This window comes from Bombina bombina, chromosome 2, assembly GCF_027579735.1.
Source record: "Bombina bombina isolate aBomBom1 chromosome 2, aBomBom1.pri, whole genome shotgun sequence".
In the NCBI taxonomy this organism is placed as follows: Eukaryota; Metazoa; Chordata; class Amphibia; order Anura; family Bombinatoridae; genus Bombina; species Bombina bombina.
In genome coordinates this window covers 828450334-828475585 of record NC_069500.1, presented here as the reverse complement: position 1 = coordinate 828475585, position 25252 = coordinate 828450334, and the positions used below count along the sequence as shown (strand labels likewise).

Sequence of the window (25252 nt, the reverse complement as noted above, 5' to 3'; positions counted from 1 at the left end):
AGTGCCTGTTTACACTGATGTTTTTCCAATACCTAAAAGGTTTTCAGAAATTATTACTAAGGAATGGGATAGACCAGGTGTACCGTTCTCTCCCCCTCCTATTTTTAAGAAAATGTTTCCAATAGATGCCGCTACACGGGACTTATGGCAAACGGTCCCTAAGGTGGAGGGAGCAGTTTCTACCCTAGCTAAGCGTACAACTATCCCCGTCGAGGACAGTTGTGCTTTCCTAGATCCAATGGATAAAAAGTTAGAGGGTTACCTTAAGAAAATGTTTATTCAACAAGGTTTTATTCTCCAGCCTCTTGCATGCATTGCCCCGGTCACTGCTGCTGCGGCCTTCTGGTTTGAGTCTCTGGAAGAGGTCTTACAGGTAGAAACTCCATTGGATGATATACTTGACAAGCTTAAAGCGCTTAAGCTAGCCAATTCATTTGTTTCTGACGCCGTTGTTCATTTAACTAAACTAACGGCTAAGAACTCAGGTTTTGCTATTCAGGCGCGTAGGGCGCTATGGCTTAAATCCTGGTCAGCTGACGTTACTTCAAAGTCTAAGCTTCTCAATATTCCCTTCAAGGGGCAGACCCTATTCGGGCCTGGACTGAAGGAGATCATTTCTGATATTACTGGAGGAAAAGGTCATGCCCTTCCTCAGTATAGGTCTAACAAATTAAGGACCAAACAAACTAATTTTCGTGCCTTTCGAAACTTTAAGACGAGCGCGGCATCATCTTCCTCTAATACAAAATAAGAGGGAAATTTTGCCCAGTCCAAGCCGGTCTGGAGACCTAACCAGGCTTGGAACAAAGGTAAACAGGCCAAGAAGCCTGCTGCTGCCTCTAAGACAGCATGAAAGATTGGCCCCGATCCGGTAACGGATCTAGTAGGGGGCAGACTTTCTCTCTTCGCCCAGGCTTGGGCAAGAGACGTCCAGGATCCCTGGGCGTTGGAAATTGTGTCCCAGGGATATCTTCTGGACTTCAAAGCTTCTTCCCCAAAAGGAAGATTTCACCTTTCACAATTATCTGCAGACCAGATAAAGAGAGAGGCATTCTTACATTGTGTTCAAGACCTCCTAGTTATGGGAGTGATCCACCCAGTTCCAAAGGAGGAACAGGGGCAAGAATTCTATTCAAATCTATTTGTGGTTCCCAAGAAAGAGGGAACCTTCAGACCAATCTTAGATCTCAAGATCGAAAAGAGTTGTTGGTCCGCGCCAACCTAGCCCCTCATTTAAGTGTCATAATACAGGAGAAAATTTCAAAATCCACGACCTGATTCGATGTCACGATAAAGGTGTCATATATATGCTCCAGTGCCCGTGTGGGCTACAATATGTAGGCCAAACATCAAGATATCTCAGAGACAGGGTACGTGAACACCTATTATCAATCGAAAATGTAGCCTAGAGACACCATTATACAAACATTTCACACTGAAACATAATGGAAATGTGAAAGATCTGAAATTCCTAGGCATTCAGAAAGTGAACAAAAGATGGAGAGGGGGTGATTTTGAAAAAAACTTACTAGTAGCTGAATCAAAATGGATTTTTAACCTAGACTGTCTTTACCCAAAAGGGCTGAACAATAAAGAAGATCTCTCCCACCTTCTGAATATGATATAAACCATTAAGTATCAAGTAGAAGTCTCTCCATCTCAAAAAAATCCCCATAAGAAACCATCTGAATTGCATCTGTAACAACATTTAAGATACTTTAACAATTAAAAGATGAGTCAAAAAAATCTTTTGGGGCTTGTGATGAGAAAAGCTCACAAAACACACTGCAAACCCCCACTCCATCATCATGTTACAGCTTGAGATCTTCAAAGCATATTGACAAATATACTACCAGTTGCCCCCGCAATCATCCCACTACTCCAACCCTTCCAGGTCACTTATTTCACAGCACTATGCTAATATTGTATATTACATATTCCCTCAGACGTTCAATATTTACACAAGTGGGAAGTAAATAGATATAGAAAGATACAAGGTGTATTTCCCCTATACCCAGCTGAGATCAACAGCTATAGTTTTCTATATAAAAACTGATATTAGTTAAAACTAGATCCTCCAACTACTGGTGGCACACTAGATATTAAGCTTGTAGGCAGGTTCCATTGCCCACAATCAACCTGTAGAGACCAAACGACAACTCTATTACTTGACTCATTTCCAATCTAACGATGAAAAACAATAGACAAATCCTTCTTCCCCATAACAATACATGGCTAAGTCAGGCAAAATTAAGCTTACAGCCAAGTCACACCCTTTCGCAGTTCGAAATATCCAAATATCAAACTGATCGACTCCACCTCTATAGGAGATTAGATAAGACTCCTTTCAGGCTCACAAGTAAATAAGTCTCCCAATTCGAATTACTATCCCTCAAATTTAAACAAAAGGGAAATAGGGGTTTTGAACATCTGCACAAAATTAACATATTGGCGACTTCCAAACCGGTGCTTTTTCACTCAAAGATTTAGACACTATTGAAGCACAAAGGTGCTGTACACAACAATCGTATAATTAAGAGAATTGAACAATGCTTGTATTATATTTTATGGACCACTTTCCATGAATATAAGGTGAATTGTAAGGAGCTCCCGTAGACATAATGTTTCAACATGAATTACTACTCGATCAGCCACCCCCGAGTAAAGGCACAGTGTTAGTCAATGTAAATATAATAAATAACCTCGGAGCGTAAGATAATATAAACAAACCCTCCCCCAGACGCCCATTGTGACGTCACAACCAATCACAAGGTCCAAATATCGGACCAAAAAATTATGGTCATAGTATAAGTTATAGAACCGAAAATTCGGCAAATAAGAACTTTATACCAAATACGGCTACAGCAAAAATATAGAAAACAAAAAAGATAACGGTTGGAACAATTATAAGTTCCGTAAAACCGATACCGGAAGTGACATCACAAACGGATTGGCACCGTAATGATAACAACCGGACTGAAATCCTCTATGCATATTCATATTAATATAAAGGACTTTGATGTATATTCACATATGACTGTCCTATTGTACAAATAAGCAATGAAGCATAAATTGTATTAAATACGCAATATACAAAATAACAAAATATACAAAATAGCGAAAACCGGAAGTGCACTAGAATAACACTTCCGGATCTCAAGCTTTAAAAGGCCACCGTCCCCACTAAACCACAGTCTTGATAAAGGCCTAGCACGGGCCGAAACGCGTTGACTGGATGGTAAGCCTTGTTTCAATATTCTCATCTCGGTTAAAACGTTATTGGGCAATGTTGTTGTTCTTTTTTTCCTTTTAGGTCACTATTGGATTTTCAAGATTTTTAAGACTCTTCTTTGAGAACCCTATATAGCCACCGGCTATTTATCACCAATTTGAGACATTTCATTTTTAGTTTTTACCTATTTTTCTATTCCACTTATATTATTTCTCTAATCTGCTAATCTACATTTTTAATGTGTTAATCCACATTCCCTTTTCACACTTTCTCACGAACATCACTTTTAAGATTTGTGAATATTGTGTTTAATTTTTAATTTTTGATTGCTTTGATTTTTTTCACCTATTTTGATTTTTGATTTTTCCATATATTTTTCTATTCTTTCATATTTTTGGATTTATCTGTTTGTACTATACACACCATCACCCACCAGGATTCTTTTTTGCTTCAGTTATTATATTTTTTTGCTTCACTGCTAGCACACATTCAACAGCAGCTTTTGGATAAACCACAAGCTCCACACCTTCCTTTTCTACACGTCGCACTCAAAACTTAACGGTCACACCCCATCCTTGAAGTGCTGCTGCGTCCAATTTCTCCAACCCTAACAATACAGACATTCTAACCACTATAGGAGCAACACGAACTATTCCATAATAATCCCTTTTGTGCCACTTTTTATTTGTATCACCATCTAACCCCGCCGTGGGTTAGACACCTGTGTTAAACTATTATTGTTTTACAGAACGTATCATCAAGTATATTTTCTATTTTAAGTATTTTAAGTATTTTAAAGTACAGTATCGGTTTTAAAGCTTATATTATTGATTTATATAGTTTCATGGATCCATGATCATATTTTAATATTTTAATATTGTTCTCATTAGTTATGTGATTTACTTGTACCTATTGTGTAATAAACTTTTGAAGTACTCAATCCGAAGTATATCATTACCACCCCCTGCCTCCGTATTCAGGCGCCTAAGGGACACCCCTCTTCTTTTTAGATCTCAAGATCCTAAACAAATTTCTCAGGGTCCCATCTTTCAAGATGCAGACTATTCGAACCATCCTACCTATGATCCAGGAGGGTCAATACATGACTACCGTGGACTTAAAGGATGCTTATCTTTACATTCCGATACACAAAGATCATCATCGGTTTCTCAGGTTCGCCTTCCTAGACAGGCATTACCAGTTTGTGGCTCTTCCCTTTCAGTTAGCTACGGCACCAAGAATCTTTACGAAGGTTCTGGGGTCACTTCTGGCGGTCCTAAGGCTGCGGGTCATAGCAGTAGCCCCTTACTTAGACGACATTCTGATACAGGCGTCGAATTTCCAAATTGCCAAGTCCCATACGGACATTGTTCTGGCATTCCTGAGGTCTCATGGGTGGAAAGTGAACGAATAGAAGAGTTCTCTATCCCCTCTCACAAGAGTTTCCTTCCTGGGAACTCTGATAGATTCTGTAGAAACTAGGATTTACCTGGCAGAGGCCAGGTTGTCAAAACTTCTAAATTCCTGCCATGTTCTTTATTCTACTTCTCGCCCTTCGGTGGCTCAGTGTATGGAAGTAATCGGCTTAATGGTAGCGGCAATGGACATAGTGCCGTTTGCTCGCTTGCATCTCAGACCACTGCAACTCTGCATGCTCAGTCAGTGGAATGGGGATTACACAGATTTGTCCCCTCTACTAAATCTGGATCAAGAGACCAGGGATTCTCTTCTCTGGTGGCTATCTCGAGTCCATCTGTCCAAAGGTATGACCTTCCGCAGGCCAGATTGGACAATAGTAACAACAGATACCAGCCTTCTGGGCTGGGGGGCAGTCTGGAACTCTCTGAAGGCTCAGGGGTCATGGACTCAGGAGGAGGCTCTCCTTCTGATAAACATTCTGGAACTAAGAGCGATATTCAATGCTCTTCAGGCTTGACCTCAGCTAGCGGCAGTGAGGTTCATCAGATTTCAGTCGGATAACATCACGACTGTAGCTTGGTCCTTCAACCTGGCTTATGTGTTTCCACCGTTTCCTCTGCTCCCTCGTCTGATTGCCAAGGTCAAGCAGGAGAGAGCATCAGTGATTTTGATAGCACCTGCGTGGCCACGCAGGACTTGGTATGCAGATCTGGTGGACATGTCATCCTTTCCACCATGGGCTCTGCCTCTGAGGCAGGACCTTCTACTTCAGGGTCCTTTCAACCATCCAAATCTAATTTCTCTGCAGCTGACTGCTTGGAGATTGAACGCTTGATTTTATCAAAGCGTGGTTTCTCCGAGTCGGTCATTGATACCTTAATACAGGCGTGAAAGCCTGTCGCCAGGAAAATCTATCATAAGATATGGTGTAAATATCTTCATTGGTGTGAATTCAAGGGTTACTCATGGAGTAAGGTCAGGATTCCTAGGATATTATCTTTTCTCCAAGATGGATTGGAGAAGGGTTTGTCAGCAAGTTCCTTAAAGGGACAGATTTCTGCTCTGTCTATTCTTTTGCACAAACATCTGGCTGAGGTTCCAGACGTGCAGGCGTTTTGTCAGGCTTTAGTCAGAATTAAGCCTGTGTTTAAACCTGTTGCTCCACCTTGGAGTTTAAATTTAGTTCTTAAGGTTCTTCAAGGGGTTCCATTTGAACCTTTGCATTCCATAGATATTAAGCTCTTATCTTGGAAAGTTTTGTTATTAGTAGCTATCTCCTCGGCTCGAAGAGTTTCGGAGTTATCTGCTTTACAATGTGATTCTCCTTATCTCATTTTTCATTCCGATAAGGTAGTGTTACGTACTAAACCTGGTTTTCTATCTAAGGTGGTATCTAATAAAAATATCAATCAGGAGATTGTTGTACCGTCACTGTGTCCTAATCCTTCTTCAAAGAAGGAACGTCTTTTACACAATCTTGACGTGGTTCGTGCTTTAAAGTTCAATTTACAAGCTACTAAAGATTTTCGTCAAACATCTGCATTGTTTGTTGTCTACTCTGGACAGAGGAGAGGCCAAAAGGCTTCGGCAACTTCTCTTTCTTTTTGGCTAAGGAGTATAATATGCTTAGCTTATGAGACTGCTGGCCAGCAGCCTCCTGAAAGGATTACAGCTCATTCTACTAGAGCGGTAGCTTCCACATGGGCTTTTAAGAATGAGGCTTCTGTTGAACAGATTTGTAAGGTGGCGACTTGGTCTTCGCTTCATACTTTTTCAAAATTCTATAAATTTGATACTTTTGCTTCTTCGGAGGCTATTTTTGGGAGAAAGGTTTTGCACGCAGTGGTGCCTTCCGTTTAAGCACCTGCCTTGTCCCTCCCTTCATCCGTGTCCTATAGCTTTGGTATTGGTATCCCACAAGTAATGGATGATCCGTGGACTGGATACATCTTACAAGAGAAAACAAAATTTATGCTTACCTGATAAATTTATTTCTCTTGTGGTGTATCCAGTCCACGGCCCGCCCTGTCATTTTAAGGCAGGTGTGTTTTATTTTTAAACTACAGTCACCACTGCACCCTATGGTTTCTCCTGTCTCTTGCTTGTCTTCGGTCGAATGACTGGGAGTGGCAGTTAGAGGAGGAGCTATATAGACAGCTCTGCTGTGGGTGATCCTCTTGCAGCTTCCTGTTGGGAAGGAGAATATCCCACAAGTAATGGATGATCCGTGGACTGGATACACCACAAGAGAAATAAATTTATCAGGTAAGCATAAATTTTGTTTTCTAACCTTTAGCCCCAAAATCTGTTACACTTCTACAACCACCAAAAAACACCCATTCTAAATAATTTCTAAATTTTGTCCTGAGTTTAGAAATACCCAATGTTTACATGTTCTTTGGTTTTTTTGCAAGTTATAGGGCCATAAATACAAGTAACACTTTGCTATTTCCAAACCACTTTTTTTCAAAATTAGCACTAGTTACATTGGTACACTGATATCTTTCAGGAATCTCTGAATATCCCTTGACATGTATATATTTTTTTTTAGAAGACATCCCAAAGTATTGATCTAGGCCCATTTTGGTATATTTCATGCCACCATTTCAACGCCAAATGCGATCAAATACAAAAAATCGTTCACTTTTTCACAATTTTTTTCACAAACTTTCGGTTTCTCACTGAAATTGTTTACAAACAGCTTGTGCAATTATGGCATAAATGGTTGTAAATGCTTCTCTTGCATCCCCTTTGTTCAGAAATAGCAGACATATATGGCTTTCGCGTTGATTTTTGGTAATTAGAAGGCCGCTAAATACCACTGCGCACATACGTGTATTATGCCCAGCAGTGAAGGGGTTAATTAGGGAGCATGTAGGGATCTTTTTGGGGTAATTTTAGCTTTAGTGTAGTGTAGTAAACAACCCAAAGTATTGATCTAGGCAAATTTTGGTATATTTCATGCCACCATTTCACCGCCAAATACCTTCAAATAAAACAAAACCTTTAAATTTTTCACAATTTTTGGTTTCTTACTGAAATTATGGCACAAATGGTTGTAAATGCTTCTCTGGGATCCCCATTGTTCAGAAATAGCAGACATATATGGCTTTGGCGTTGCTTTTTGGTAATTAGAAGGCCGCTAAATTCCGCTGCGCATCACACGTGTATTATGGCTAGCAGTAAAGGGGTTAATTAGGTAGCTTGTAGGGAGCTTGCAGGGTTAATTTTAGCTTTAGTGTAGAGCTCAGCCTCCCACCTGAAACATCAGACCCCCTGATCCCTCCCAAACAGCTCTCTTCCCTCCCCCACCCCACAATTGTTCCCGCCATCTTAAGTACTGGCAGAAAGTCTGCCAGTACTAAAATAAAAGGTATATTTTTTTTTTTTTGTTTTATAGCATATTTACATATGCTGCTGTATAGAATCCCCCCTTAGCCCCCAATCTCACGGATCCCCCATCAAACAGTTCTCTAACCCTCCCCCTCTAGCTTAATGGGCGCCATCTTGAGTGTCTGCCAGTACCCAGTTTAGTAAAAAAAAACATGCTTTTATTATTTTTTTGCCTTTTTTGCTGTAGTTTAGCTTTCTTTCATGTAATTGGCAAGAGTCCATGAGCTAGTGACATATGGGATATACAATCCTACCAGGAGGGGCAAAGTTTCCCAAACCTCAAAATGCCTATAAATACACCCCTCACCACACCCACAATTCAGTTTTACAAACTTTGCCTCCTATGGAGGTGGTGAAGTAAGTTTGTGCTAAGATTTCCACGTTGATATGCGCTTCTCAGCATTGTTGAAGCCCGATTCCTCTCAGAGTACAGTGAATGTCAGAGGGACGTGAAGGGAGTATCACTTATTGAATACGATGATTTCCCTAATGGGGGTCTATTTCATGGGTTCTCTGTTATCGGTCGTAGAGATTCATCTCCTACCTCCCTTTTCAGATCGACGATATACTCTCAATTTACCATTACCTCTACTAATAACTGTTTTAGTACTGGTTTGGCTATCTGCTATATGTGGATGGGTGTCTTTTGGTAAGTATGTTTTTTATTACTTAAGGCACCTCAGCTATGGTTTGGCACTTTATGCAATTATATAAAGTTCTAAATATATGTATTGTGCTTATATTTGCCATGAGTCAGGTTCATGTATTTCCTTCTGCAGACTGTCAGTTTCATATTTGGGAATGTAAACACTTTAAGAATTTTATTTCTTACCTGGGGTTTAGTCTTTTTTCAATTTGACTACTTTTTTGCAATTGCGGGTGTTAGGCCTGCGGGTGCGTCAAATGCTAGAGTTTATTGCGTCCTTTTTGGCGCAAACTTTTTTTGGCGCGAAAAGATACGTTTATGACGCAACTTCGTCATTTCCGGCATCATACGTGACGCCGAGACCTTTCACACCGTGGTGTCATTAGTGACGCAAGTGTGTCATTTCCGGTCATTTTTGGCGCCAAAAATGTTTACGTTACGTTGTGCGTCATACTTGGCGCCAATTTTTTTTCATTATTTCAATGCCCCATTGATGTTTGCCTCCTGCTTTCTTCTCTATCAAGAGGCCTATGCTTTTGCATTTTTTCCCATTCCTGAAACTGTCATTTAAGGAAATAGATAATGTTGCTTTATATGTTGTTTTTTCTCTTACATTGAGCAAGATGTCCCAATCTGATCCTGTCTCTGAAGTTTCTGCTGGAACATTGCTGCCTGACATCGGTTCTACCAAAGCTAAGTGCATTTGTTGTAAAATTGTAGAAATTATTCCACCGAATGTCATTTGTAATAGTTGTCATGATAAACTTTTACATGCAGATAGTGTATCCATCAGTAATAGTACATTGCCAGTTGCAGTTCCTTCAACTTCTAATGTGCATGATATACCTGTAAATTTTAAAGAATTTGTTTCTGATTCTATTATGAAGGCTTTGTCTGCATTTCCACCTTCTAATAAACGTAAAAGGTCTTTTAAAACTTCTCATTTAGCTGATGAAATTTCAAATGACCAGCAACATAATAATTCATCCTCTTCTGATGAGGATCTATCTGAAACAGAAGATCCTTCCTCAGATATTGACACTGACAAATCTACTTATTTATTTAAAATAGAGTATATGCGTTCTTTATTAAAAGAAGTGTTAATTACTTTGGATATTGAGGTAACCAGTCCTATTGACATTCAGTCTAATAAACATTTAAATGCTGTTTTTAAACCTCCTGTGGTTTCCCCAGGTGTTTTTCCCATTCCTGAGGCTATTTCTGATATGATTTCTAGGGAATGGAATAAGCCAGGTACTTCCTTTATTCCTTCTTCAAGGTTTAAGAGATTGTATCCTTTACCAGCAAAATCTATAGAGTTTTGGGAAAAGATCCCCAAAGTTGATGGGGCTATTTCTACTCTTGCTAAACGTACCACTATTCCTATGGAAGATAGCACTTCCTTTAAGGATCCTTTAGATAGGAAGCTTGAATCTTATCTAAGGAAGGCCTATTTATATTCAGGTCATCTTCTCAGACCTGCTATTTCTTTAGGTGATGTTGCGGCTGCATCAACTTTCTGGTTGGAAAATTTAGCGCAACATGAATTGGATTTTGACATATCTAGCATTGTTCGCTTACTGCAACATGCTAATCATTTTATTTGTGATGCCATTTTTGATATTATCAAAACTGATGTTAGATCCATGTCTTTAGCTGTATTAGCTAGAAGAGCTTTGTGGCTTAAATCTTGGAATGCTGATATGACATCTAAATCTAGATTACTATCTCTTTCTTTCCAAGGTAATAATTTATTTGGTTCTCAGTTGGATTCTATTATTTCAACTATCACTGGAGGAAAAGTAGTTTTTTTGCCTCAGGATAAAAAACCTAAGGGTAAATCTAAGGCTTCTAACCGTTTTCGTTCCTTTCGTCAGAATAAGGAACAAAAACTCAATCCTCCTCCCAAGGAATCTGCTTCCAGTTGGAAGCCTTCCTCAAATTGGAATAAATCCAAGCCATTTAGGAAACCAAAGTCTGCCCCTAAGTCCGCATGAAGGTGCGGCCCTCATTCCAGCTCAGCTGGTAGGGGGCAGATTAAGGTTTTTCAAGGATTTTTGGATAAAATCTGTCCAAAATCATTGGATTCAGAGCATTGTCTCTCAAGGGTATCGAATAGGATTCAAAGTAAGACCTCCTGTGAGAAGATTTTTTCTCTCACACATCCCTGTAAATCCAGTAAAAGCTCAGGCTTTTCTGAAGTGTGTTTCAGACCTGGAGTTTTCAGGGGTAATAATGCCAATTCCTCTTAAGGAACAAGGTTTGGGTTTTATTCAAACCTATTCATTGTACCAAAGAAAGAAAATTTGTTCAGACCAGTTCTGGATCTGAAAATTTTGAATCGTTATGTAAGAGTACCAACTTTCAAGATGGTGACTATAAGGACTATTCTGCCTTTTGTTCAGCAAGGACATTATATGTCCACAATAGACTTGCAGGATGCATACCTTCATATTCCGATTCATCCAGAACACTATCAGTTTCTGAGATTCTCTTTTCTAGACAAGCATTACCAATTTGTTGCTCTTCCATTTGGCCTAGCAACAGCTCCAAGAATCTTTTCAAAGGTTCTGGGTGCCCTACTATCTGTAATCAGAGAACAGGGTATTGCGGTGTTTCCTTATTTGGACGATATCTTGGTACTAGCTCAGTCTTTACATACTGCAGAATCTCACACAAATCAACTAGTGTTGTTTCTTTGGAAACATGGTTGGAGGATCAATTTACCAAAAAGTTTCTTGATTCCTCAGACAAGGGTCACCTTTTTAGGTTTCCAGATAGATTCAGTGTCCATGACTCTGTCTCTAACAGACAAGAGACATTTAAAATTGGTCGCAGCATGCCGGCACCTTCAGTCTCAGTCATTCCCTTCTGTGGCTATTTGCATGGAAGTTTTAGGTCTCATGACTGCAGCATCGGACGCGATCCCCTTTGCTCGTTTTCACATGAGACCTCTACAGCTTTGCATGCTGAATCAATGGTGCAGGGATTATGCAAAGATATCACAATTAATATCCTTGAATCCCAATGTACGACACTCTCTGACATGGTGGATATATCACCATCATTTGGTTCAAGGGGCCTCTTTTGTTCGGCCAACCTGGACTGTGATCTCAACAGATGCGAGTCTTTCAGGTTGGGGAGCTGTTTGGGGAGCTCTGACAGCATAAGGAGTTTGGAAATCTCAAGAGGCGAGATTACCAATAAATATTTTAGAACTCAGTGCAATTCTCAGGGCTCTTCAGTCTTGGCCTCTGCTAAAGAGAGAACTGTTCATTTGTTTTCAGACAGACAATATCACAACCGTGGCTTATGTCAATCATCAGGGTGGGACTCACAGTCCCCAAGCTATGAAAGAAGTATCTCGGATACTTGCTTGGGCGGAATCCAGCTCCTGTCTAATCTCTGCGGTGCATATCCCAGGTGTAGACAATTGGGAGGCGGATTATCTCAGCCCCCAGACTTTGCATCCAGGGGAGTGGTCTCTCCATGCAGATGTGTTTTCTCAGATTGTTCAGATGTGGGGTCTTCCAGAGATAGATCTCATGGCCTCTCATCTAAACAAGAAACTTCCCAGATACCTGTCCAGGTCCAGGGATGTTCAGGCGGAAGCAGTGGATGCACTGACACTTCCTTGGTGTTATCATCCTGCTTACATCTTCCCACCTCTAGTCCTCCTTCCAAGAGTGATCTCCAAAATCATCATGGAACAGTCTTCTGTGTTGCTGGTGGCTCCAGCATGGCCACACAGGTTTTGGTATGTGGATCTGGTGCGAATGTCCAGTTGCCCGCCTTGGCCACTTCCGTTACGGCCGGACCTACTATCTCAAGGTTCCGTTTTTCCATCAGGATCTCAAATCATTAAATTTGAAGGTATGGAAATTGAACGTTTAGTTCTAAGTCATAGAGGTTTCTCTGACTCAGTGATTAATACTATGTTACAAGCTCGTAAATCTGTCTCTAGAAAGATTTATTATAGAGTTTGGAAGACTTACATTTCATGGTGTTCTTCTCATAAATTCTCCTGGCATTCTTTTAGAATTCCTAGAATTTTACAGTTCCTTCAGGATGGTTTGGATAAGGGTTTGTCTGCAAGTTCCTTGAAAGGAAAAATCTCAGTTCTTTCTGTCTTATTTCACAGAAAGATTGCTATACTTCCTGATATTCACTGTTTTGTACAGGCTTTAGTTCGTATTAAGCCTGTCATTAAATCAATTTCTCCTCCTTGGATTCTTAATTTGGTTCTGAAGGCGTTACAGGCTCCTCCATTTGAGCCTATGCATTATTTGGACATTAAACTACTTTCCTGGAAAGTGTTGTTCCTTTTGGCTATCTCTTCTGCTAGAAGAGTTTCTGAGCTATCTGCTCTTTCTTGTGAGTCTCCTTTTCTGATTTTTCATCAGGATAAGGCAGTTTTGCGGACTTCTTTTCAATTTTTACCTAAGGTTGTGAATTCTAAAAACATTAGTAGAGAAATTGTTGTCCCTTCTTTATGTCCTAATCCTAAGAATTCTTTGGAGAGATCCTTACATTCTTTGAATGTGGTAAGAGCTTTGAAATATTATGTGGAAGCTACTAAAAATTTCAGGAAGACTTCCAGTCTATTTGTTTTATTTTCTGGTCCTAGGAAAGGTCAGAAAGTTTCTGCTATTTCCTTGGCTTCTTGGTTGAAACTTTTGATTCATCAAGCTTATTTGGAGTCGGGTCAAACCCCGCCTCAGAGAATTACAGCTCATTCTACTAGATCAGTCTCCACTTCTTGGGCTTTTAAGAATGAAGCTTCAGTTGATTAGATTTGCAAAGCAGCAACTTGGTCCTCTTTGCATACATTTACTAAATTCTACCATTTTGATGTATTTGCTTCTTCGGAAGCAGTTTTTGGTTGAAAAATTCTTCAGGCAGCTGTTTCAGTTTGATTCTTCTGCTTTTGATTTAAGTTTTTTCTTTCAAATATGAAATAAACTTATTTTTTTGGGTTGTGGACTAATATTTTCAGCGGAATATGGCTGTTTTTATTTTTATTCTCTCCCTCTCTAGTGACTCTTGAGTGGAAGACTCCACATCTTGGGTATTGATATCCCATATGTCACTAGCTCATGGGCTCTTGCCAATTACATGAAAGAAAAACATAATTTATGTAAGAACTTACCTGAGAAATTCATTTCTTTCATATTGGCAAGAGTCCATGAGGCCCACCCTTTTTATGGTGGTTATGATTTTTTGTATAAAGCACAATTATTTCCAAATTTCCTTTGTTGATGCTTTCTACTCCTTTCTTTATCACCCACTGCTTGGCTATTCGTTAAACTGAATTGTGGGTGTGGTGAGGGGTGTATTTATAGGCATTTTGAGGTTTGGGAAACTTTGCCCCTACTGGTAGGATTGTATATCCCATATGTCACTAGCTCATGGACTCTTGTCAATATGAAAGAAATGAATTTATCAGGTAGGTTCTTACATAAATTATGTTTTTCTGTAGTGTATCTCCCCCCCTCCCTCCCAGAACCCTTTGATTGTTTTATAAATTAAAATCCCCCCCTTTTCTCCCAATTTTGTATTAAAATTTTTCTGTAGTGTAGCAGTTCCCACCCGCTCCCGCCCCGTGCACGCGCTCGCCCGCCGCCCCCCGTGCACGCGCGCGTCCATGAGCGCCCCCGGACACTGCCGCCTCCGATCCGGCCTCCGATCCCGCCCCCCTACACATAACAGGCCCTTAGCAGGCCGCCTCCCTGCCTTGCTCCCACCCACCAACGACGCTCGGGTGCAGAGAGGGCCACGGAGTGGCTCTCTCTGCATCGGAGGCTTGTAAAGGGGTATTGCAGGATGCCTCCATATCGAGGCATCACTGCAATACCCTCAGAGCTGCTGGAAGCGATCGCAATCGCTTCCAGCACTCTGTTAGACAACTGACGTACCAGGTACGTCTATTATCGTTAACTGCTTGTTAATGCATGACGTACCTGGTACGTCAGTTGTCATTAAGGGGTTAAAAATAAATGAGAAAAAAACGCATGGGGATTTGCCTGGGTGGGGGGGGGGGGGTGGCTCATTATATGTGCAATAAAAAAAATCTGGTACTTGTAGCGACCCCAAATAAAGTTTATTTTTATAGTAGTTCCTCTCTCAAAAAAAGATCTGAATTTTGTCTGTATAGGCAGATGATTACTGCGGTAACATTGAACACCTTGCAAGAAAAAAAGTTCTTTTATTTCTGTACTGAACCACCAAAAAGCTGTATGGGCCCCTATTTCACATGTAACTACCCATGTTGACAATTTATTAAGGTGATCACAGTAACAGCAGTTGTCACTTGGCCATTCTCAGTATTATTTACTAAAATCTAAGAAAAAAATTATACTTTTTTTTTTTTTAGTTTTTGCTATAGCATCTCATATGCCATCCTATATAATAAAAGGCCAAGTGTGTTTGTCCGAAGCTGTCATGCGCAGTAGAGACTGCGCACAGGGACAAACACACTTGGCCTACCTCACCTGGCATCTGGCGTGGAGTGGGCGGGGCGTGGGCGGGGCCGGATGCGCCGTGAGAGATAGAGAGCTCTAAAGAGGGGGGATAGAGAGAGCAGAAGAGGGGGGATAAAGAGAGGGGAGAGAGAGACAGCAAAATAGAGGGGGGAGAGAGCAAAAGAGGGGCATAGAGAGAGCAAAAGAGAGGGGGGAGAGAGAGCAAAAAGAGGGGGGGAAGAGAGAGTAAAAGAGAGGAAGAGAGAGAGCAAAAGAGAGACGGGGGAGAGAGAGAGCACAAAAGAGGGGGAGAGAGCACAAAAGAGGGGGAGAGAGCGCTCAAAAGAGAGGGGGGAGAGTGAGAGCTCAAAAGAGAGGGGGGAGAGAGAGGGCGTCAAAGAGGGGAAGAGAGAGAGCTCAAAAGAAAGTGGGAGAGAGAGCTCAAAAAAGAGGGGGGAGAGAGAGCGCAAAAGAGAAAGGGGAAAGAGAGCGCAAAAGAGAAGGGGGAGAGAGCGCAAAAGAGAGGGGGGAGAGAGCGCCAAAGAGAAGGGGGGAGAGAGAGCGCAAAAGAGAAGGGGGAGAGAGCGCTAAAGAGAAGGGGGAGAGAGAGCTCAAAAGAGAAGGGGGAGAGAGCGCAAAATAGAGGGGGGAGAGAGCGCTAAAGAGAGGGGGGAGAGAGAGCAAAAGAGGAGGGAAAGAGAGAGCGCAAAAGAGGGGGGAGAGAGAGCAAAAGAGAGGGGGAGAGAGAGCGCAAAAGAGGGGGGAGAGAGCGCAAAAGAGGGGGGGAGAGAGCGCTAAAGAGAGGGGGGAGAGAGAGCAAAAGAGGAAGGAAAGAGAGAGCGCAAAAGAGGGGGAGAGAGAGAGAGCAAAAGAGGGGAGAGAGAGAGCAAAAGAGGGGAGAGAGAGAGCAAAAGAGGGGGAGAGAGAGCAAAAGAGGGGGAGAGAGAGCAAAAGAGGGGGAGAGAGAGCAAAAGAGGGGGGGAGAGAGCAGAAGAGGGGCGGGGAAGAGAGAGCAAAAGAGAGGGGGGAGAGAGAGGGAGCAAGGGTTGGAACCGCGGCACTTAAATAAATTGGCCCATGTACACAGGCTGTAGGACTAGTAATTTATAAATGTAATAATGGTATATTGTAAATCTGCAGGGCCTGCTGAAAAAAAACCAATATATCACTTGTGTGGGTCTGTCACTGATTTGACTTACAATCGGGTTTAAAGGGACAATGAACCAAACATTTTTGTGATTCAGATAGAGCACACAATTTTAAGCAACTTTCTAATTTACTCCTATTATCAAATTTTCTTAATTCCCTTGGTATCTTTATTTGAAATGCAAGAATGTAAGTCTAGATGCCCATTTTTGGTGAACAACCCGGGTTATCCTTGCTGATTGGTGGATAAATTCATCCACCAATAAAAAAGTGCTGTCCAGAGTGCTGAACAAAAAAAAAGAAGCTTAGATGCCTTCTTTTCAAATAAAGATAGCAAGAGAATGAAGAACAATTAATAATAGGAGTAAATTAGAAAGTTGCTTAAAATTGCATGCTCTATCTGAATCATGAAAGAAAAACATTTGGGTTCAGTGTCCCTTTAAATATGGGTAGAAAGAAAAGCTCAAAATTGCCTTAGCAGTGTACTGGGGGTGAAAAAAGGCTTGGTAGTCTAACAGGGGTACACATCAATGCCATCTAGTGGCCATTTACAATATTTAATTCTTTACTCACAACGCAATTATTTTACACATACAGGTACATTATAATACTGCCACCTCATTGTTAATTAAGAAAATGTAATAAAAAAAAATCTAAAAAGTTACAGTCACCAAATCCGCTACACAGAAAGACATGGTTATATATGAAGAAACAGACATATAAAGAAACTATTTGTACTAAACCACAAGGGGTCGAAGTAAGATCTATCGCTCACTTTAAAAGGGGACATAATACTTATATGCTAAATCACTTGAAAGTGATTCAGCATAACTGTTCAAAAGCTGACATGAAAAATATCACCTGAACATCTCTATGTAAAAAGGGAAGATATTTTACTTCAAAATGTCTTCAGCTCACCAGAGTAAGTGCTCTGTGAACAGTTATACTTCAGCTGATGTCCAGCTGCAAGTTGGGGAAAAAAAACAATCAGCATCAGCCCTGCTAAGGTTGTGATTTGCTGTGACCTCAAGAGATTTCACTGATTAAACTGAATAGGAAAATAACATGACTGTGCCTGCACACGCCAGATGCACCTTCCCTTGCAAGTCCTGGGACTAGCATCCTGATTGGCTGCATAAAGTCTCTTTGCAGTGGGTTGTGAATATTTAGGAACTTTTGAAGTAAAATATTGTTTTTTTACATAGAGATGTTCAGGTGATATTTTCTAGTCAGCGTTTTACAGCTCTGCTGCATCACTTTCAAGTGCTTCAAGATTTGGGTATCATGTCCCTTTATAGGAACAGAGACCAGTTCAAAATCACAAATTTGATTACATTTTGTATAGAACTATTTATTGCAATGAGAAGCAAAACTTTCTATTAAAGGGACATAATACTCATATGCTAAATCACTTGAACTGATGCAGTATAACTGTAAAAAGCTGACAGGGAAAATATCACCTGAGCATCTCAATGTAAAAAAGTTCTGTGTAAAAAGTTATACTCAACTGCTGCTCAGCTGCAGGTAAAAAAAAATAAAAAATTAAGAAATGAACAGCAGCCAATCAGCATCAACAGTGCTGAGGTCTCAAACTCTTTTACTGTGATCTCATGAGATTTGGACTTAACTCTCATGGGATTTCATTGTAAACTTCTTTAAGCTGAATAGGGAAATAAGATGAGAGTGCACGTAAGCTCGCTCCTTCTGCTGTCCCGGGACAGACATACTGATTTGTTGCTTAGAAGTCCTTTACAATGGGATGTGGCAACTGAGGAACTTTTGAGGTAAAATATCTTTCTTTTTTACATTGAGATGTTCAGGTGATATTTTCTAGTCAGCTTTTTACAGCTATGCTGTATCCACTTTCAAGTGTTTCAACATTTGGGTATTATGGCCCTTTAATATTTTATTTGCTATTTTAAAAGTTATTTTTAAACTGGTGCAAAAAGTTTCCTTGATGGATTGAAATACTGTTGGTGAGGGGACAATGTAAAGCATGTGACATTAAACAGTGAACATTAATTTGAAAACCATTAGAAAAAGAAATGTTTTTTGTTTTTTCAATGCATTGAAATGTATCTGAATTTGAAACCCACGCAAAAAGCTGTTCTAACAAGTTGGAATAAGATCCCTTCGGCATAAGGGAACACTGCCATCACCTTCTATACACACAGGGAAGCTATAGGCAGAACAACATTTCTTAATAGGCAAAGTGGGTAGATTACCCAACAGCACCTTCACTCATGTTTGTGTAATTTAGTGATGTCATTCATAAACCACTTCAATTTGTTTTAAAATAACATATTACTATTTTTTTTAATTATGTGTATGAAAGAGCGCTGGTAGTTTAACCCTTAAGGACCAGCGCTGTGCTGGCTGTGTCCTGGGCCCGTTAGCGCACCTGTGTCTCCTGTCGGCGTGCCCCGTGCTATTCCTGCATGCCTCATGAGAAAGACAGTGACCTAAGATAACGCTTGCAGGGACAGGGTGTCCCTCTGATCCTATGCCTGTCAGTGGGGGAGCCTCCATTCATTAGATACACACTGCTATCAGAGTGTATCTTGTGCTTCTGCTGGCTGCTGGTAGCCTGCATGTGAAGCTATGCAGCAACAGTACAGTAACTGTCAAGAATTAGTTTTCTATAATCACATGTATTGTTTGTCATATAGACTCCTAACCAAAGCAAATATCTGGATTGTTAGGAGAGGGACATTAAAGGGAGAGTAAATACAAGACATTTCTGTTGTGTTGCTATAGAATAACATATCAGCCAAGACTTTGTGTTTTTTTTTTTTAAACATATTAACATCTTTTGCAGGTCATAAAGTGAGTAGGAAATGCATCTATTTGCAGTTGATAGCAGTTGAAGCCAATTATGGACAGATGTGTAGCAGAGTAAGCCTTGAGAAGCCAGTAGGTGAATTTCATCTTCTGAGGATTAGAAATTGTTTGATTTTTCTGAGCTAAATTTACATGAAAACTGCAAAATAAATAATGAAACTTTTGCAAAGTAGTTTCATTGTGCATAACTAAAACATTTTATATGAAAATCTCAGGGTGTTTACTGTCCTTTTAATGGGACATATTACTCTGTAGTATGTTGCTAACCATCATTAAATATAATGATGCATTAAAATATTTTTTTAAAAGCTGAGATCACCCCTGCATGCGTATGTGAGGGGCCAATCACTACACTACCATTGGCACCGGCTCGTATTCAACAGACACATGTACATGGCACTGATAAACTGTTAATATATATATATATATAAAAAGCTTATGCAGCCTTTTTGGTGCAATTTGCATTACATTGACTTCTATGTCCTTTGAAAAAAGAACTGTAATGGCTATAACATCTGATTAGCTCAGCCGCAGTTTTAGCATATGTCTGTCTCCTAAGATCTGTAATGTTATTTGTAGGGTCTTCTTTACAAAAATCTGTGACTGCACTTACAATGTTCACTTTCTAGGAGCAGAAAGAGTAAGGTTGGTGTAAGTTGTTATAGCTATACAATTTAAAATAGTACACTATTACTCTGTTCTGCTTACCAAAAACATCAGGTGTAGCTGAGCAGGTCAAAAGTGGGGTTGGGGCATGGCTGGGCATGGCTGGTTAAACCTAGCAAATAATGTTATATAATTCTGCACATAGTGCAGAATTATAAAACATTACCTTGGCGTCAGATTTCTAAAGTGAAGAGTTAAATAGATATCTCGCACAGAAAACAGAACGCCGCTCCTGGCTCTGCTGAGCGGGTCTGTTTTCTTCTCCTAAGTGCATTTGGGCACCCTGTCTAATCACAGCCAGCCCAATCACGCTATTAAACTCAATGTAGCTACCAGACCAGAGCAGAAGCGAGCTACATTGAGTTTAATCGATTGGACGCGCTGTGACTAGACAGCGTGCCCGCGATGCGCTTTGGAGAAGAAAACAGACCCACTCAGTAGAGCCAGGAGTGGCGTTCTGTTTTCTTTGCGAGATATCTATTTAACCCTTCACTTTAGAAATCTGGCACTAAGATAATGTTATATAATTCTGCACTATATGCAGAATTATATAACATTATTTGCTAGGTTTACTGGCCCTTTAAGGTTTAGGTAGTCCCAGATCACTTTGTGATCTTGAGACTTAAAGGGACATTAAAAACTTTGTGTAAAAATTGTGCTTGTCACCCTCTCTCTAGAGAGGCCAAAAAGCAAAATCTGTGAATTACCCAATCTATAAAACAAAAGAGACCTGCTTTCATATGTAACGCTCACATTAAGCGCTTAAAGGGACAGTCAAGTCAAAAATAAACTTTCATAATTCAAATAGGGCATGTAATTTTAAACAACTTTCCATTTTACTTTTATCAGCAATTTTGCTTTGTTCTCTTGGTATTCTTAGTTAAAAGCTAAACCTAGGTAGGCTCATATGCTAATTTCTTAGCCCTTGAAGGCTGCCTCTAATCTGAATGCATTTTGACAGTTTTTCACCACTAGAGGGCTTTATTTCATGTGTGTCATATAGATAACATTGAGCTCATAGATACAAAGTAATTACAGAGGTTAAAACGTGTATTATTATAACTGTGTTGGTTATGCAAACCTGGGGAATGGGTAATAAAGGGATTGTCTATCTTTTAAAACAACAAAAATTCTGGTGTTGACTGTCCCTTTAACTTCACTTTGCTGTCTGCAAAGCTGCGCTAGTAAACCCCTTAACAGCCGTGCAACATACACAGTACACCGGTCGTTAAAGGGTTAAAAGCTTGAAACAGTGTAGTTTTAAACAATAGGGGAATGCATTCATAGCCTTTACTATCTTGTGGCCATTTAATCAGGTATTGCCCTGGAATTTATCACATTATTTTAGATGCAGAATTCAATAAGTGTATATTGGCCTTGTAAATATGTTACTTATTAAGAATTTGTATTGTGATCTACCAAACAGGACTGGCACATGATCAGTATGGAGTCATGTTTCAATAATGTAAAATTGGTTTGATATTGATGCAGAAAAGGCTGCAGCCGTTAACATTCTGATAATCATTAAACAATAGATTGTGATTAAACTTTAAGTATGCTGAAACAATATAGTACAAACCAAAACCAGAAATTAAGAAATGCTTAAATAGCTTTTTTTTTAGGTTACCCCCCTCAGGTTATAGCCCATTTGTTTAGTCTCTTTGAATTATCATAATATAATATCAGTATAAAATCACACAACCTAAAACACCAGACTATTCCCCTTTAAAGGGACATGAAAATGTTGACACATTTGTAATGCAGCATAGCTGTAAAAAGCTGACTACAAAATATCACCTGAACATCTTTATGTAAAAAAGGAAGATATTTTACCTCAAAAATTCCTTATTCCTCAGTAGCCACATCTCATTGTAAAGGGACACTGAACCCAAATTTTTTCTTTCACGATTTAGATAGAGCATAACATTTTAAGCAACTTTCTAATTTACTCCTAATATCAATTTTTCTTCGTTCTCTTGCTATCTTTATTTTAAAAGCAGGAATGTAAATCTTAGCAGCCAGCCCATTTTAGGTTCAGCACCATGGATAGCACTTGCTTATTGGAGGCTTACATTTACCCACCAATAAGAAAGCATAACCCAGGTTCTCAACCACAAATGGGCCAGCTACTATGCATCACATTCCTGCTTTTTAAATAAAGATAGCAAGAGAACAAATACAAATTATAATAGGAGTAAATTAGAAAATTGCCTAAAATTGCATGCTCTATCTGAATCATGAAAGAAAATTTTTGGGTTTAGTGTCCCTTTAAGCAGCCAATCAGGATGCTAGTCCTGTCCCGGGACTTAAAAGGAAGTGTGCCACTGGCATAAACAGACAGTCATGTTATTTCCCTACTAAGTTAAAGGAAGTTTACTATGAACTATTGTGAGATTTCAGTGAAATATCATGATATCACAGTAAAATGTGACATCAGCACTGATGAAGTGGATTGCCTGTTTTTCTTTTCAACATGCCGCTGACAGTAGCTGAAGGTTAAATGTTCATAGAGGCTGAGCACTGTAAACTGGAGAAATGATAAGGTAAATATCTAACTTTTTTTTACATAGAGATGTTCAGGTGATAGTTTCTTGACATCTTTTTACAGTTATCAGCTATGCTGCATCTCTTCTCTTTTGATTATTTCAACATATGAGTATTATGCCCCTTCAAGTAGACGAAAACAGCCGACTCCAGAGATTTATTTTGATTTGCTGAGCCTTATTAGTGAGTAGGGTTGTATGGCCCTTTTTATTTTATATTTTGAAAGGCATTTCTTCTACCTCTCACACACCCTAACATATCTAGTAATATAATATATATAATATTCACAACAGATTTCACTTCACAATAAAATACATTAGTAGTTATTATTTGCCATAAACTCACAGAATAATTTATCTGCCGGTGTTCAGTCCTGTCTCTGCTTTTCAACTCTAATGTTCAGCTGATCTCTAATGTTCCCTTGTTCTCTCTCTCTGCAGATCAGCTCTGTCTTTGCTGCTCAATTCTCTCCTTGCTCGCAAGTCACATGACATAGCGATGGACATAAAAATAATACCATTGAGAGTATTGCGCATATATAATAAAAAATTTAAATATGTTAACAGTCATGATAAAAAAATGGGGCATTCCTTCAAAAAGTTCTGAAGACATAGGGACAGTGTGTTAAAAAGCAGGACAATCCCGTTAAAAATGGGACGTCTGGTCACCCTACCCTTGGTCACGTTTTTAGTCATTTGTATTAAATGTTAGAGACAGGCCCCAGAAAGCACAAACATTTGTTGCACTGTAGTATCCACCCAGGTTACAGTCTGTTTTAGTTCATTTATGCTGTTCACAGAATTCAGAGCCTGATCAAGACATTGTTCCGCTTGGGTCTGAGAATTAAATGATACCCTCAACTCAAGGCAATATAGATTCATAAATAAAATAAATGTTCAATGGCACAGGCACCTCAAAATACATTCTGACATAGAGCCCAATGCTTAGAGGATCATTACAATAATGTTATTGTATAAACGTTTCTGCATCACAAATGAGATTGGGTGAAATGTTCTAAAGGGATTAAATCACTGTTATAAATTAGTCTTGCTTAGTAGAGTTTTGTTACACTTCACTGTTTAAGGTGAGGGGTCTCTGCCACTAACAGGATGTTTAAAAGCCATCTGCAGTGAAGGTGTATTGTAAATAATCCCTTTATGCAGTATTAAATAACAATACAATTTACAAGTGTGAACTGAAATTGTAGCTTTTTTGTTACAATACAAAAGTAAAACGTACATAAATATTGATAATTTACAAACTGAGGGATTGTGGGTATATTATACATATTATGTATATATACATCTGTTTGTGTATATATACTGTATGTGTGTGTATATATATATATATATATATATATATATATATATATATATATATATATATATATACAGTATATATATATATATATATATACAGTATATATATATATATATATATATATATACAGTATATATATATATATGTATATATATATATATATATATATACATACAGTATATATACACACACAGATGTATACAAACATTTGAAAATGTTCAGCATGAATGTTTTTATATTATACCACCATATGGACACCTCAAAAATACTCCAACTTCATATTAATGCTGTAGCTATCTGCAGCACACAAGGGCACCTGAGGCATGAGAGCGTCAAGTTATTTAGTACAACCAGGTAAAGTAGCAGAATCCCAAGAAAAATGCACACAACCCCTCACTCCAAAAGACAAAAAAGAGGTGAGCAATGGGACTTGAAGGTTTCAATGGAGAAGTGAAGCAAAATCCTGTGATCTATCTGATGTTACACAGGAGGATTGTCAAACAAGTGGTGGGTTTGTAGTGTGACAGGGTCAGTAAATATTATTATTATTATTATTTTATTTTTTTCCATCTACAGATTGGGCATTTGGACCAAAGTTAGATAACCCAGAAGAAAAAGTCCACAGAGAAAAGGGTGACTGGCGAGAAAATGAGTTCAACCTCAATATGGATGGATGTGGGGGGGATAGTGGGGACCTGCTGGATGTGGAACCCATCCATCCACCAACCAAACACCGCCCCTCCATCATCACCTTCAAAGAGGCCAGTCGTAGCAGGTTTTTCTGAAGTACAAGAAGCCAATGCTGAAGGATTAAGGACAATTTACATACCAGGAGGAAATAATACCATATGCAGTCAGGAACTAGAAAATGGGATCTGTTCTTTGAGACATTCTATCTACAATATCAGCTGCATATTTATATAAAAAAAAAAAAACAGACTGCTTTTATGTATTTATTTATGTTTAAATTTACAGTAAAAACATATACAATGGGAGATACAATTATTGTCATTTACAGGCTACCATAATATTGTCAAAACAAAACAATATTTCTCACCACAAACTTAAAGCAAAAAATATGTGAACAGTTAAGAAAGGTAGAATATTGTAATATTGTCCCATATTGTACAATATCTACACTGAGGTATGGACTTAGCACAGGTGCCTGACTGTGGGAATCAGACATATGGGGGCCATTTTATCATTGTCTGTCTGACATGATACGCTGTAGCGTATCATGTCCGACAGACATCGCTGAATGCCGACAGCATACGCTGTCTGCATTTAACATTGCAAAAGCAGTTCTGGTGAACTGCTTGTGCAATGCCAACCCCTACAGATTTGCGGTCAATCGGCCGCTAGCAGGGGGTGTCAATCAACCCGATCGTATAGGATTGGGCGAATTGCAGACCGCAGCCTCAGAGTCAGCGAACCAGTTATGGAGCAGCGGTTTTAAGACCGCTGCTTCATAACTGCTGTTTCCGGCGAGCCTGAAAGCTAGAGCGGAAACAGGGACATCAGGGGCCATTCGGTCCTTGATAAATCGTTCCCATGGTCTTTATTGTTTTTCTTTATATATTTACT

General features: G+C 39.5%; 1 protein-coding gene across 1 annotated transcript in view; it reads left to right on the top strand.

Annotated features, from left to right (window-relative positions):
- Positions 1–24453, top strand: part of SMIM44 (small integral membrane protein 44) — a 36611-nt gene extending 12158 nt beyond the window's left edge. Inside the window, exon 2 of the mRNA XM_053700108.1 lies at positions 24245–24453. Coding sequence (XP_053556083.1) covers positions 24245–24453 — 209 coding nt within the window. The remainder of the gene's footprint in view (positions 1–24244) is intronic.
- Positions 24454–25252: the final 799 nt, after the last annotated feature.